Source organism: Ranitomeya variabilis, chromosome 6 (genome assembly GCF_051348905.1).
Source record: "Ranitomeya variabilis isolate aRanVar5 chromosome 6, aRanVar5.hap1, whole genome shotgun sequence".
Taxonomy (NCBI): Eukaryota; Metazoa; Chordata; class Amphibia; order Anura; family Dendrobatidae; genus Ranitomeya; species Ranitomeya variabilis.
Genome location: NC_135237.1, coordinates 50,241,178 through 50,258,302, shown reverse-complemented (window position 1 = coordinate 50,258,302; position 17,125 = coordinate 50,241,178). Strand labels below are relative to the sequence as shown.

Here is a 17,125-nt window from a genome sequence, read left to right as displayed (position 1 = left end):
TGGCACTTAAATACGTGGCACTTAAATACGTGGCACTTAAATACGTGGCACTTAAATACGTGGCCACTGAAATATCGTGGCACTTATATACGTATATACGTATATAAACGTATATTTCAGTGCCACGTATGTCAGTGCCACGTATTTCAGGTTAGGGGTAGGGTTAGGGTTTTTTGTTTTTTTCTTGTTTTCTTGTGTTTTTCTATAAAAACGCATGCGTTTTACCGCGTTTACATGCATTTTTTCACACATGCGGTTTTTTTAAAAACGCATGCAGATAAAAACGCAAGTGTGAAACCAGACTAAAAGACGCTTTTTATAGCAAAAAAGTTTTTGCGTCTCCACATTTTGAGACCTATAATTTTTCCACATTTTGGTCCACAGAGTCATGTGAGGTCTTGTTTTTTGCGGGACGAGTTGACGTTTTTATTGGTAACATTTTCGGACACGTGACCATTTTTTATCACTTTTTATTCCGATTTTTGTGAGGCAGAATAACCAAAAACCAGCTATTCATGAATTTCTTTTGGGAGAGGCGTTTATACCGTTCCGCGTTTGGTAAAATTGATAAAGCAGTTTTATTCGACGGGTCAGTACGATTACAGCGATACCTCATTTATATCATTTTTTTATGTTTTGACGCTTTTATACGATAAAAACTATTTTATAGAAAAAATAATTATTTTGGCATCGCTTTATTCTGAGGACTATAACTTTTTTATTTTTTTGCTGATGATGCTGTATGGCGGCTCGTTTTTTGCGGGACAAGATGACGTTTTCAGCGGTAACATGGTTATTTATATCCGTCTTTTTGATCGCGTGTTATTCCACTTTTTGTTCGGCGGTATGGTAATAAAGCGTTGTTTTTTGCCTCGTTTTTTTTTTTTTTTTTTCTTACGGTGTTTACTGAAGGGGTTAACTAGTGGGCCAGTTTTATAGGTTGGGTCGTTACGGACGCGGCGATACTAAATATGTGTATTTTTATTGTTTTTGTTTGGTTTTTTTAGATAAAGAAATGTATTTATGGGAATAATATTTTTTTTTTATTATTATTTATTTAGGAATTTTTTTTTTTTTTTTTTTACACATGTGGACATTTTTTTTTTTCTTTTTTACTTTGTCCCAGGGGGGGACATCACAGATCGCAGATCTGATAGTGTGCACAGCACTCTATCAGATCCGCGATCATACTTTCATCGGAGCAGGCTGCAGCTTTCATCTGCAGCCTGCTCCGACCCGGAAGTGCTCCCTGCAGGACCCGGATACAGCCCCTCGGCCATTTTGGATCCGGGGCCTGCAGGGAGAAGACGTTCGGTACGAGGTGAGTACATCACCTTGTACCGATCGTCTCAGGGAAGCCCGCAGGGAGCCCTCTCCCTGCGCGATGCTTCCCTGTACCGCCGGTACACCGCGATCATGTTTGATCGCGGTGTGCCGGGGGTTAATGTGCCGGGGGCGGTCCGTGACCGCTCCTGGCACATAGTGCCGGATGTCAGCTGCGATATGCAGCCGACACCCGGCCGCGATCGGCTGCGCTCCCCCCGTGAGCGCGGCCGATCGCGTATGACGTACTATCCCGTCACCGGGAATTAAGGCCCACCCCACCTCGACGGTATAGTACGTCATACGGGCTTAAGGGGTTAAAGGGATTTTCCACTTTCAGAAAACTGGACACCAAACATTGCCTGTCATGCAAAATAACACAGACAAAGTACTTTCCTTCCCTGGATCCAGCGCTCGTCTGAGGGAATAAGCCAAAACTCAGACTGGAGTTGGATCCGGGAGGGCAGTACTGCCTGATTTTGCCAAGTTGCATACCATGCAATATTTGGGGTTCAGATTCCTAAAAAGGCTTCTTCCTGTTGTACAACTAACTACAGAAATGCATAAAATCTTGAACTTCCTAATATTTTTTATACTTTAAAGAGGATTTGTCACATCTTCCAAAAAAAATTAGCTTGCTACCTTGCCAAAATCCCTGTGTTCTCCTGAACCCGCTGCTGGTTTCTGGTTTTCATTTCAGACCACAGATGCCGCAGAGCGGTGACTGGAGAGCGAGAAAACTCTAGAAAAAAATGCACGCCGGGTCCACAAGCATAATTGGAGCAAAAGGAAAACACAGTAGGCCAATCAGAAACTAGAACAGCGCCAGGTTCAGAAAAACACAGGGATTTTGACGCGGTAAAGCTCATTTTTTACACTCGTGACAGGTCCACTTCAGTGAATACTTGTATATTTCCAGTAAAACAAGTCTGAACTTACGCCATTGCTCTGCTATTCTAAATACAAATTTATTAAAAGAACTAACAATTGGGAGTTCTCATTCCATGTGTAGAACGGAGAGTCCCTGCAGTCTGAGCAGTACTGATCCAACTGTATCAGATTGTGTAACGACTCCAACTAGTAACATCAATTTTTTATTGTTTGTTTTCTTCCTAAATGCAACTAAATGCACAGTATAGCAGCTTTTTAAATAGTCTTCACTAAAAATGTTCAATCATTTTGCTGCTGTGGAGTCCAACTTTTTTATCAAGCCTACAAAAAGGTTACAAATCCATCAGCTCCTGGCGGCTCTCTGCTTGCTGCCCACCCCCTGACAGCTCTCTACTTGCTCCTCCACTTTCCGACGGCTCTCTACTTGCTCCACACCCCACCGGCTGATCTATTGCGCCAAACCTAGCCTTATAATGGCCATCTTGTCCACTCCCCTCCTGACAGCCATCTTGCACCCCCTCCATTTTCTGTGTTACAGTAGGGGTTTTGAACAGATCTCCGAAGTGTAGACATGGAAGAAAGCATGCACAGTCTCAGAGAGGGCAGATAGAACAGGCCGTAGACAAAGGAGTAAAGCACATGAAGTGTAAATAAGCGCAGGATAGAAGCAGTAAGGACATACGAGCTACTGCAGACGTTCTAGATACATACAGAACTCAGAGTTTACATTACTGAGCATGTTCGGATCCGGCGGGTTAAGCCAAACTTTATTTAAAAAAAAAAAAAAAGTTTGGTTCATATATCAGAATGGTACCCGAACTTGATCCAGATTCAAGTAAATTGGAGCATCGAAAACCCAGCGGTTCCCATGTACACTGTTACAAATTATTATGCAAATTGGATTTAAGTGTCATAAAGATTTAATTGTTTTGTTTTTCAAATAAACTCGTGGATGGTATTGTGTCTCAGGGCTCAATGGATCACTGAAATCAGTCTTACACACGTGATAATTAGTTTCCAGGTGATTCTAATTAAAGGAAAACTACTTAAAAATGATGTTCCACATTATTAAGCAGGCCACAGGTTTCAAGCAATATGGGAAATAAAAAGGATCTCTCTGCTGCTGAAAAGCGTTAAATAGTGCAAGGCCTTGGATCAGGTATGAAAATATTAGCTATTTCACAAAAACTTAACAGTGATCATCATACTGTATAGAAATTTGTGACTGAAACAGAGCACAGACAGAGTTCATGCAGATAAAGGCATAATGAGGAAGGTTTCTGCCAGACAAATTCATTGGATTAAGAGAGCAGCTGCAAAAATACCATTACAAAGCAGCAAACAGTTATTTGAAGCTGCTGGTGCCTCTGGAGTCCCTCGAACCTCAAGGTGTAGGATCCTTCAAATGCTTGCTGTGGTGCATAAACCTACTATTCGGCCACCACTAAACTGTTCACAAGCAGAAATGGTTGCAGTGGGCCCAGACATACATGAAGACTAATTTCCACCTCTATGGGAGGTGGAGCCGCATATTCATTACTGTAATGAGCGGTAACGGTGACAGCTTAGTACAGGATGAAGCTGCGGCATCGGGGAAACAGAGACTGCACAGCGCCAGAAGCAGGTGAGTATAACGGGGAGGAAGAGCGCTGCGCGACATTCACTTGCTCCCCGTTCCGGCACCGCTCCGTCTTCAGCATCTTCTGCAGTGACGCTCAGGTCAGAGGGCACGGTGAAGTGGTTAGTGCGCGCCCTCTGACCTGAACGTCACTGCAGAAGACGCTGATGACGGAGCGGCGCCGGAACGAAGTCAGGTGAATATTGAAAGTGCTGGGGGCCTGAGCGACGGAGAGGTGAGTATGTGATTTTTTTTTTCTTTTTTATCGCAGCAACAGCAAATGGGGCAAGTGTTTGTATGGAGCATCTTATGGGGCCATAACGTTTGTGCAGCACTATATGGGGCAAGTGTCTGTATGGGGCCATAATCAACGTTTGTGCAGCACTATATGGGGCAAGTGTCTGTATGGGGCCATAACGTTTGTGCAGCACTATATGGGGCAAGTGTCTGTATGGGGCCATAACGTTTGTGCAGCACTATATGGGACAAGTGTCTGTATGGGGCCATAACGTTTGTGCAGCACTATATGGGGCAAGTGTCTGTATGGGGCCATAATCCTTTGTGCAGCACTATATGGGGCAAGTGTCTGTATGGGGCCATAATTAACGTTTGTGGAGCATTACGGTATATGTGGCAAGTGTCTGCATGGAACACCTTATGGGGCCATAATCAAGGTTTGTGCAGCACTATATGGGGCAAATATCTTTATGGAGCATCTTATGGGGCCATAATCAGCATTTGTGCAGCATTATATTAGGCAAATGTGTCTATGGAGCATCTTATGGGGCCATTATTAACTTTATGGAGCATTATATGGGGCTCCTGATTCAATATGGATATTCAAAAATACAACCTACTGATGACTCAATAAATTTTACTTTTATTGGTATCTATTTTTACTTTTGACATTTACCGGCAGCTGCTGCATTTCCCACCCTAGGCTTATACTCGAGTCATTACGTTTTCCCAGTTTTTTGTGGCAAAATTAGGGGGGGGCGGCTTATACTCGGGTCGGCTTATACTCGAGTATATACGGTAATTAATAAATTGGTGAACGAGTACTAGTATGTGGGGGTCTTTATTCAAATAAAAGTTACAGAAGAAGAAGTAAGCAGGCTCCTTGCATCTTCTCGCCCGACCACTTGCGCCAGTGACCCCATTCCGTCACATCTTCTCCAGTCCCTTTCCCCGGCTGTCACCTCTCACCTAACAAAAATATTCAACCTTTCCCTCACTTCCGGTATTTTTCCCTCATTTAAGCATGCAATCATACATCCATTACTTAAAAAACCCTCCCTCGACCAAAACTGTGCCGCTAATTATAGACCTGTCTCTAATCTTCCCTTCATCTCTAAACTCCTCGAACCCCTGGTCCACTCCTGTCTTACCCGCCATCTCTCAGATAACTCTTCTCGACCCTCCTCAATCTGGCTTCCGCTCTTTACACTCTACTGAAACTGCCCTCACTAAAGTCTCTAATGATCTACTAACAGCTAAATCTAATGGTCACTACTCCATGCTAATTCTCTTGGATCTCTCCACAGCATTCGACACTGTGGATCATCAGCTCCTCTTCACTATGCTCCACTCCATCGGCCTCAAGGACACCGTTCTCTCCTGGTTCTCCTCCTATCTCTCTGACCGATCCTTCACCGCATCTTTTGCTGGTTCCTCCTCCTCTCACCTTCCCCTTACTGTTGGGGTTCCTCAAGGATCAGTCCTAGGCCCCCTCCTCTTCTCTTTGTATACTGCCCCTATTGGACAAACAATCAGTAGATTTGGTTTCCAGTACCATCTCTATGCTGACGACACCCAATTATACACCTCTTCTCCTGTTATCACGCCGACCTTCTTAGAAAACACCAGTGATTGTCTTACCGCTGTCTCTAACATCATGTCCTCCCTCTATCTGAAACTGAACCTGTCAAAAACTGAACTCCTCGTGTTCTCTCCCTCTACTAACCTACCTTTGCCTGACATTGCCATCTTCGTGTGCGGTTCCACCATTACTCCAAAGCAACATGCCCGCTGCCTTGGGGTCATCCTTGATTCCAAGCTTTCATTCACCCCCCACATCCGATCACTGGCTCGCTCTTCTTATCTGCATCTCAAAAACATTTCTAGAATTCGCCCTTTTCTTACTTTCGACTCTGCAAAAACTCTTACTGTTTCACTTACTCATTCCCGTCTGGACTATTGTAACTCTCTACTAATCGGCCTCACTCTTACCAAACTCTCCCCGTCCAATCTGTCCTGAATGCTGCTGCCAGGATCATATTCCTCACCAACCATTACACCGATGCCTCTACCTTGTGCCAGTCATTACATTGGCTACCCATCCACTCCAGAATCCAGTACAAAACTACTGCCCTCATCCACAAAGCACTCCATGGCTCAGCACCACCCTACATCTCCTCTCTGGTCTCAGTCTACCACCCTACCCGTGCCCTCCCCTCCGCTAATGACCTCAGGTTAGCATCCTCAATAATCAGAACCTCTTACTCCCGTCTCCAAGACTTTACACGTGCTGCGCCGATTCTTTGGAATGCACTACCTAGGTTAATACGATTAATCCCCAATCCCAGACAGTTTTAAGCGTGCCCTAAAAACGCATTTGTTCAGACTGGCCTACCGCCTCAACGCATTAACCTAACTATCCCAGTGTGGCCTATAAAAAAAAACCAAAAAAAACATAATCAGGTTCCTCGCATCATGTTCTCATACACTTTATGCAGTTAATAGCCTCTGTGTCTGTACTGCTACATACTTAGGCAGTTAACTGGTTCATGCAGCTTTACATGAACACCCGAGCCTTACACTATGGCTGGTCCGAATAACTAAAGCAATTGTTACCATCCACCTCTCGTGTCTCCCCTTTTCCTCATAGGTTGTAAGCTTGCGAGCAGGGCCCTCATTCCTCCTGGTATCTGTTTTGAACTGTGATTTCTGTTATGCTGTAATGTCTATTGTCTGTACAAGTCCCCTCTATAATTTGTAAAGCGCTGCGGAATATGTTGGCGCTATATACCGTATTTTCCGGCGTATAAGACGACTTTTTAACCCTTGAAAATCTTCTTAAAAGTCGGGGGTCGTCTTATACGCCGGGTATCGCCATGTACGCCGGGTGTATATGGTGGGTGGGGGGGGGAGTGGTCCTGATAACGACGAGGGGGCGTCTCACAGGAAAGCGAGTATCCCCCATTACCTCATCATAGCGCTGCAGCGTGGGGTCTCTGTGCTGGGAGCGGCGGCTGCTCCTCTTCTGCAGTGTGGGGCCTCTGGTGCTGTGGGGCGGCGGCGGCGTATCTTCATGCAGTCGGGGCTCCTCCGGCATCTCCTTAAAGCTCGGAGGCCCCGCGGCGCTGGCAGCTCCATCGGTACAATGCGGTGGCCTCCGGGAAAATGGCCGCTGCTCAGATTCAGATCTCGTGTCCCGAGATCTCGGGACGAGATCTGAATCTGAGCATGCGCCGACCCCAGCGGCCATTTTCCCGGAGGCCACCGCATTGCACTTATTGAGCTGCCTCCGGGAAAATGGCCGCTGCTCAGATTCAGATTTCGTCTCCCGAGATCTCGGGACGAGATCTGAATCTGAGCAGCGGCCATTTTCCCGGAGGCCACCGCATTGTACCGATGGAGCTGCCAGCGCCGCGGGGCCTCCGAGCTTTAAGGAGATGCCGGAGGAGCCCCGACTGCATGAAGATACGCCGCGGCGCCGCCCCACAGCACCAGAGGCCCCACACTGCAGAAGAGGAGCCGCCGCCCCACAGCACAGCAGCCGCCGCTCCCAGCACAGAGACCCCACGCTGCAGCGCTATGATGAGGTAATGGGGGATACTCACTTTCCTGTGAGACGCCCCCTCGTCGTCATCAGGACCACTCCCCCCCCCCCCCCCCAAAAGGCACATATTCACCGGCCCTATAAGACGACATAGGGTGTATAAGAAGACCCCCGACTTTTAAGAAGATTTTATATTTTAACTGGTAAAGTTGGGGGGTCGTCTTATACGCCCAGTCGTCTTATACGCCGGAAAATACGGTAAATAAAAATTATTATTATAAAGTTTTTTCTTGTGTGTGTCTATTTTTACTACTCGGTTAGTAATGGGGGTGTGACTGACACCTCTCCATTATAAACAACAAAAAATACCCCCATTTTCACTGCACCAGACCAAACCGGGAAGAGCTGAGGTTAGGTGCCGGAATTAGCGCATCAAATATGATGCGCCAATTCTGGGGCTGCTACAGGCTGATATTTGTAGGTTGGGAATGGCACAATAACCATGGGCATTCCCAACCTATTAATATAAGCATGCAGCTTTTTCCATTAGTTGGTTGTTAAAAATAGTGGGGGTCCCCACGCCATTTTCATTTATTACTAATAAAACGAAAAACACTACAAAATAAATGGAAAAAAAAGGGGTCACCCATATTTTTAATAACCAACCAAGGGAAAGCAAACAGCTGTGAGCTGGTCTTATTATTCCGGGATGGGGCTAATATCCATGGACCTTCCCAACCTATTAATATCATCCCCAAGATGTTAGCTTTGCTGGTTATAAAAAAATAATATTAAGTGGAGTCCCCCATATTATTAATAACCAGCTAAGGCAAAGCAGACAACTGGGGGCTGATATTAATAGGCAGGGAAAGACCATGGATATTGGCCCCTTCCCAAACTAAAAAAAAAAAACAGTCCTCAGCTGCCCCAGAAATGGTGTATCCATTAAATGCGCCAATTCTGGCACTCTGCAATCGGTGTAATGGGATTGTGGGACTGATGTCAACTGTGTAATGTCTGCTGACATCAAGCCCACAAGTTAGTAACAGAGAGGCGTAAAAAAAAAAATAAAAACACCATCTTAGCTGGTTATTAAAAATAGGGATAATCACACTTCTTTTTTAGGTTCCTCCCAATTTTAAGAAGCAAATTCCAAGCAGACTGCTGGGGGCTGATATTAATAGGCTAGGAAGGTTTATGGATATTGCTTTTTTCCCAGCATAAGAACAGCTCATAGCTTTTCTTAAAATAGGGAGGACCCCACGTAGTTTTCTTTATTTCTTAGTATTTTTCATTAATTAGTAATAAATATATGGAAAAAAAAAAAAACATCGTGGGGTTCCCCAATTTTTAATAAGCAGCCAAGATAAAGCAGGCAACTGGGGGCTGCTGTTCTCAGGCTGGTAAAGTTCGATGATATTTGGCCCTTCCCAGCTTAAAAAAATAGCAGCCTGCAGCAGCTCCAGAAAAGGCACATCCATTAGATGCTCCAATTCTGGCACTTAGCCTTGGCTCTTCCCGCTTGCCCTGGTGCGTTGGCAAGCGGGGTAATATTTTGAGAATGTCAGCTGTGTAATGTCCATTGACATACAGCCCAAGGTTAGTAATTGGGTGGCAACCCGGTAACTGGGAGAAAAAAAAAAAACTCCCTCGTTTACCTATTAAATAAAAATAAATCCAGGAAGTTCCGACCGTAATGCAATAGTGAAATATCCCAAGACGCCTATCGAATCCTATGGAGTCTTGTGAGAAAGTTCTCAGGACGAAACTTCATATTTCACTCGCATTCAGCGACAGGCACAGAAATTCTCACACTCCTCCCTGCCGCTTACCGGGAGTATTGAGCCTTGTTCTCAGAATGTTATCAGAACAAGACTTAATAGGGTTACTTGCGGTCAGCAACAGACAGGAGCGTGAGAATTTCGGTGCCTGCCACTGAAAAGGAGTTTACTTTGAAGTCTCGTTCTGAGAACTTTCGCACAACGAGACTTCACAGGATTCAACGGGTGTTGTGGGACTCTTCACTATTCGATCACCGTCGGAACTTCCTGTATTTTTATTTAATAAATTGGTAAACGAGGGAGTCTTTATTCAAATTAAACATTTTTTTTCCTGTGTCTTTTTTCTAAATTATTCACTTACCAGATTAGTAATGGAGATGCATGATTGATAGATGCTGCCCCATTACTAACATCTGGGCTTGATGTCAGAAGACACTACACAGCTGACAACCCCAAAATATTAACCAGCTTGCCAATGCACCAGGGCAAGTGGGAAGAGCTGAAGCCAAGTGCTAGAATTGGCCCATCTAATAGATGTGTTTTTTCGGCGGCGGCTGCGGGTTGCTATTTTTAAGCTGAGGAGGGCCAAATATCCAAGGACCTTTCCAGCTTGAGAATACCAGCCCCCACTGTCTGCTTTACCTTTGCTGATTATCAACAACGGGGTAGAACCCAACGAAGTTTTATTTTATTTATTTAAATAATTAAAAAAAAAAAAGGGGGGGTGAGGTTCCCTCTATTTTTGATAACCAGCCAAGATGAAGCAGAAAGTTGAGGGCTGCAGCCTACAGCTGTCTGCTTTACCTTAACTTGAAATAAAAAAATAAAAAAGGGGGACTCCACGTCCATGTTTGGAGTCCGTGCACAGACACCAAAATTTACTGTTCAGATTCGCCGGTCACCAATTACTGGCAGTCGCAGAAAACAAAATCTGAAACTTAGATCAGACTGGAAAATGCCTATCAGGGGGTGAAAATGAATGAGGGAATGAAGATAGCAGGCTGAAACTTAACAATTGTAACAAACATATGATAAATATTTTTTTTCACACATCAACTGTCTCCATAGCATTTAAAGAAACGATCTACCTTCACAACCATATATATTTTCAATGTGCCAGAAGTCACCTTTCAGAAAAAGCCACTGAGCACCGAATACTAATTCATGCAATTTTGCATTAAAATGTAACGCTTTGTAGGAAATGCATACAATTCTAATTTGCAGCTGAAAGTCTAACTTAAGCAGATGCGCACAGCTACTTAAATTGTAACTTATTAAAAATTGTCTGCCGTTAAAAGAGGGTGAAATTTTTGATGTTATAGTTCACAACATGTTGTCTTGGTAACCGGCGACAACTGCAGTCTATCAGCAGTGGTCGGTCACCTAGGTAAGGAGTGCAGCGTTTTCAAGTTTTTTTTTACTATATAGCTTGTAAACCTCTTATCAAGCCTCAGAACTGCCTTTATTTGCAGTATCAAAGAACACGGTCCGGGCAAGCAAGCAGTGCAATGGTAAGTCTGGTCTAAAGTGTCAAACAGGAATGCACTTTCCCGTCCCCAACTCCTCCCCCGGCAAGCGATACCCTCCTGAAGAACGAAGAGGAGGAAACCCCTTTAAGCGATGGTATATTGTAACAATATGCCACTAGTTGTTCAGATGGTGAACACTTTTTTAATGTATCATCATGCCTTAATATTGCCAAAACTAATCAGAAAGCAGCAGGAGAGTGAGCAGAAAGACCCTCCTTGACTTTAGATACTGCTGGGAGCCTGACATGTGCCATCAGATCTTAAAGGTGTGGTCTGATCTAAATTGATAAGTCAGCAGTCACTCAATACAAATGTATGGAGCGAGGCCGGGACCACTAGTCGGGCGCATATATAACTCATATCACCGCCGGTCCAGATCAGAAAACAGCGATTCCTCGCAGCGCACAGTGTGCACGCTTGGGGGGATTCATTAGTCTACGGTCATACAGAGTGATAGCAGACTTCTCAATTTAGACCGTGCAACCCCTTTAAATAGATTTACATGCAGCATAATTTCACAAATCCATCAACAAATCCCGTACATACAGATATAGAAGTGGATGTGCCACAGATCTGTTGTGTGGATGTTTCCAAAACTGCATCCATGGTCAAACTGACCCTTGCCAGAATTCAGCCTTCATTTGGAGAAAAATCTTTATTTTTTTTTTCCACACTGACAACCCAACGTAAGTCACCTCGGCATGTCAGGCTTGACACGTAACTCTCCGCAAGGAAAAAGTTACCCCTTGGATCCCAGTCAGATGCCCTCTCACCAAGTGAAACCAGATCTCACACTTTGCACTGACGAGGGGGCAATACCCTGAAACACAAGTGTCTGCAAATTGAGATTTTGTTTTACCGAATCCCAAGTCATGTGACGAGGGTCATTAGAGAGTCGATAAGGACTTTTAGGATTGCTACTTCCTATAGGTGGCGCTAGAGTTCTAGCCCGCTTTCTCTGTGAAGTGAATGTCCAACCCAATGTCAAAACACAAACTGCTAAAGAAAAGAAAGCTGCGTGCTGTACCTTCATTAATTTTGGAGATATCCACATTAGAATTATTAATCTGTAGAGTGGCTTGCAAGGCAGGAAGCAGCTGTCGCAGGAGGTTGGGGTCCTGCAATAGTGAAGGAATTGGTGATTGTGGCACTGGTGACACAGGGACCGTAGAAGAGGAGGAGGAGGAGGACGAAGAGGAGGGAGGAACCGTAGTGGGGTTTAGTCCAGGGGCAGATGATGTGGAGGGAGTAGTACAGGATGGCTTCTCAGCAGATGATGAGTCTGTGGGGATAAAGATGGCACTGGTTAGGTAGAAATCATTACACAATACGTACAAATAATACATCACTGGTGGTGGAGTAAATTATAGTAAAAAAATCACTTTTTCAATGATATTAATAATATTCTGGCTACTAGTGTCATCACTGGGGGATGGGAGTATACAGATTCATACAGCTCCAACAAATATATGCCATGAGCGCCCTCTAGTGGTGACTGTAGCAGTACAAACCGGCCTGCATTGTATGGTGGAGTCACATAACAGATGTAGATGGTGCGAGTCCATTTGCACATGCCATTCCAGTGGTCTACAGCCGCTACATGGGAGCACCACCTCTTACCTGACTACATCAATGGCTTTTTTTTTTTTTTAAGCTGATCTGGAGCAATGTCATTGTTTCAGCAAGTCATACATGTGACGCTGCGCCAGGCCGGGTAACCAAAGGAAGAGCCACAGATGCCGGCACGAAAGAGGTGGTACACGCTCTCCCATGCGGCAGTCACATATTACCGTCATTGTGGACAGAAATATGGAAATGGATTCACACCAACAAACATAACTAAACATTTCTGTTTCCACAAAAAAACTATTTAAAAATAAATAAAAAGTTAAATTAAAAAACACCCATCATGGACACCTATAGGTGTGCACAGTATTTTTGTAGAGTTACCATGGAGACACATAGGTCTGCACAGGGGTTGTAAACAAACTTGTGTTTGAGACTTTTTACAAAGCACTTCATTACGATTTTAACCTCTTCACAACCTAAGATTTACTACGTCAGATGGGGTGCTCAGGAGCCAAGCCAGAACAACAAATGGCCGGTCGTATTACGCAGCCAGCACCGGCGGGTCGTATTACGCAGCCAGCACCGGTCGGTCGTATTACGCAGCCAGCACCGGTCGGTCATATTACACAGCCAGCTCCGGTCATATTACACAGCCAGCTCCGGTCATATTACACAGCCAGCTCCGGTCATATTACACAGCCAGCACCGGTCATATTACACAGCCAGCACCGGTCATACTACACAGCCAGCACCGGTCATATTACACAGCCAGCACCGGTCATATTACACAGCCAGCACCGGTCATATTACACAGCCAGCACCGGTCATATTACACAGCCAGCTCCGGTCATATTACACAGCCAGCACCGGTCATATTACACAGCCAGCACCTTTCTCTACCAGCAAGGATAGCTGAAGTGCAGCCACTGAAATACAGCAGCCAATCTGACAGCAATAATGCGACGATCACGAGGTACTTGGTGGTTTGCCGTGGCACTCGGGGGCTACTGAACACTTCACAAGAGATTGTGACTTATTATATACTGAAGTAATTGAAGGCTTTTAAAAGGAGTTGTCTCATGTTCTTAAATTAGTACAATTTGAAAGTGCCTGTAAAAAGAGGTAACGTCATTAAAAACCATCTCTGTTCTCAAGAACGGAGGCACGGTTTAACCTATAGTTGACTGCACATTGCCCAAGTTATTTGCCACTGACACCAGAAGTGGCCGGTCTCCTAGGGAAGGTGAGCTGCACTTACAAGCTATTAGCAATAATGCTGTGAAATGGCTGTATTCTACCAGCCTCTGTGCCCCTGCAGAGGCAGAGCTCTCTCTGAAAGCCGCATTGGAGAGAGCACAGTATGAGCCAGCAGCGCCCAGGCCACTGTCTGAACGATCACACGTTAGGAGCGCAAGGAGGACGCCGGGAGGCAGAGCAGTGCGCTCCTGATGCGAATATTAAAGATGAATTAACCTGTTTTTTCCTAATCCAGCAAAATACTTTATTTGAAAGGCCGCACACCAAAGGATATGTTCGATGTGGTGAAAGAGGTTTATGGTGATGATTACCCATCATATGATGTAGTCAAGAACGGGCATCGTCAATTCAAATGTGGTCGGACATCGGTGCAAACAGCTCCAATTCCAGGGCGACCCCACTCTGCTATTAAAGGGAACCTGTCACCAGGTTTGGCCGATACAAGTTACGGCCACCACCCTTCAGTGCTTATCTACAGCGTTCTATAATGCTGTATATCTGCCCCCGATCCGACCTGCAAGAGAAGAAAAATAACTATTATACTCACCTGCGGGGCGGTCCGGTCCAATGTCGCAGGTCCTGGTCCTCCCATCTTCTTGCGATGCCGCCCTCCCGCTTGCTTTACAGGCTCCCCGGCATCGCACTCCTGTGCAGGTGTACTTATCTTCCTTGTTGAGGGCAGAGCAAAGTACTGCAGTGCGCAGGCGCCGAGAACGGTTAGAGAGGCGCAGCGCCTGCGACCTGCAGGAATTTGCTCTGCCCTCAACAGGAAAGATAAGTACACCTGCACAGGAGTGCGATTCCGGGGAGCCTGTAAAGCAAGCGGGAGGGCGGCATCGCAAAAAGATGGAGGCTCCGGACTAGGACCTGTGAAACCCATCGGACCGGACCCCCCCAGCAGGTGAGTATAATAAAAGTTAGTTTTCTTCTCTTGCAGGTCGGATCAGGGGCTTATCTACAGCTTTATAGAATGCTGTGTATCAGCCCTGAAAGGCGGTGTCCATAACTCGTATCGGCCAAACCTGGTGACAGGTTCCCTTTAACACTCCACCCAGCAAGTGGAGGTCAAGATTAATGTGGGTTCCATGGAAAAAAAAAAATCATCCAATACCATCTTCACATGTATAAGGTATCCTGGGTTCCCCGGCTGCTCACACCTTTCCAGAAGCAGGAACGAGTCGAATGCTCTCAGGCTCTATTGATGATGTGCCATGGAAACCAGGAGTACTTTTTCCAACATTCTGATCACACAGGATGAAAGCTGGGTCCATCACTATGATCCTGAGGCTAAAGTCCAGTCGATGCAATCTTACAAACTAAACCTCTCAATGAATTAATCTAGGGGTGCAGTGATTATATTGACACCACAGGTGCATCACAGAACTTTTTTACCATTGGGCAGTGAAATTTTTTTTTTTACATTTTTACCAGCAAAATTGCGTTATCCCCAAATTTTACATTTTCATAATGGGAAATTGGTAAAAATGGCACCAAAATTTCTCCCACAATTTCTGCTGAATGTAGAAATACCCCATATGTGGCTGTACTGTACTACTTAGCCATACGGAGAGACTCCGGAGGGACAGAGTGCTATTTGCCTCCTGGAGCACAGATTTTCCAAGAATAGTTTGCGGACTTCATATACAAAGCCCCTAAGTTATAGAAAAGCAGAATCCCCCCCCCCAAGTGACCCCATTTCGGAAATTATACCCCTTTGGAAATTTATCTACAGATGTAGAGACGATTTTGACTCCATGAGTGTTTTCCAGAAACAAGCAGCAGTGGATGTTGCCAAGTGGAAATTGCAAACTGCCATTGTAGTGACCAGTACGTTGCAGTCACCAGTACGTTATGCCCAGCTCATGCTTCTGGAGGTATGCCCCCGTAAATTAGACGGGCTCTCATCACTACAGAAAAGTCAAACATGTGGATGCTAAATGTTGATTAGGCAAACTGGGGCTCAGAACGGAGGGGGTATTTGGAATTGGGAGCGCAGAATTTGCTGAATTTCTTTTAGAGGGGGCAAGGAGCCATTTTGCTTTTCCAGAGCCTTTGTGCTACCAGTAAAGTGGAAGCCCCCTATATTTCCATTAACAGATGACAGACCTGAGTGGGGACTTGCTTTTTTGTGGATTGAGTTGAAGCTTTTATTGGGAACATTTTACATAACATTTTTATCCGGCACTCTACGCTGAGCACTTCCATCAGGGTTTCCATCTAAATCTCTGAGTGACGTGACAGATGAAACCCCCCCGATGGATCAATTCACTGTTCAGCGGTGTCCTTTTCAGAAGTGCACAAAACTGTGTCCGACTACACTTTTATGCAATCCTAAAGAGACGGACACCGCCGGATCACAGGTCCTATGGCGTCCACAGTGCCTCTGCCTCATTATAGGGAATCTTCCACCAGAGGCTCCACCTATCATTCACTTCAGAAATGTACATGGAATCCACAGAGTTGTTTTCAATTGCTTGCTTTTTTATACTGATAAATATGGATAAGGCAGCTTTATTCTTCGTGTCAGTACAATTACAGCGATACCCAATTTATATATTTTTTTATGTTTTGGCGACAGTTTTATAGAGCGGGTCGTTACAGACGCGGTGATACTAAATATGTTTATTATATTAATATAAATAAATGTATGTACTGGAAAAATATTTGATTTTTTTTCTTTACTTTGGAATTTTGTACAAAATATTTTAACACTTAAAAAAAAAAAATGTTTCAACTTTTTTACATCTGTATCGCGTTGTCCTGTTGGAAGTGCACAGGGAGCTCATTCCCTGCGCGATGCTCTGCTATGCCGCTATCACTACTGAAAGCAGCATCAGAGGGGTTCAATTGCCCACGATCGGTGCTAGCACAGATAGTGGGCGTAGCTGCGGGGTGTCATCTCACAAAGAGCCGATAACCGCACACGATTGCCTCAGCGTGAGGCTGCGTGATCGTGCGGCCGTACATGTACTGCTCTTTGCAGGAACGCAGCTCCCGCAGAGTAGTACATGTATGGCACATGTTGGGAATGGGTTAATCCAGCTCCAGTGTGTTGGTAGTGACGCATTGTGCATCACTATCAAGTCAGAGGGGAGGGGGACACAGTAACGTGCACACACACATCATGTAGACACGGATTCATAGCGACTCTGGCACATGCCTGCATCTGACATGAAGCTGGGGCTGTACACCCAGAGTCAGTGCATGCCCGGGGAGCAGATGGGCAGTGTGCACACGCTGGATGTGATACGTGATTGCAGGCACTTCGGGCCAGTCATGGTAATCAAATGCAATGCTGTGGGCCTGTATAATTTACACTGAATGATCTGTGACTGAAAAGAAAGTCACCACTCCTATGACTGAAAGAAAAAGGTAT

The 17,125-nt window shown here is 45.1% G+C and overlaps 1 protein-coding gene across 3 annotated transcripts in view; it reads right to left on the bottom strand.

Annotated features, from left to right (window-relative positions):
* WAC (WW domain containing adaptor with coiled-coil) overlaps positions 1–17,125 on the bottom strand; it is a 90,874-nt gene that overhangs the window by 9,603 nt on the left and 64,146 nt on the right. For all 3 annotated transcript variants that reach the window (XM_077268459.1, XM_077268462.1, XM_077268460.1), the window contains one exon: positions 11,951–12,205. In XM_077268459.1, coding sequence (XP_077124574.1) covers positions 11,951–12,205 — 255 coding nt within the window. The remainder of the gene's footprint in view (positions 1–11,950; positions 12,206–17,125) is intronic.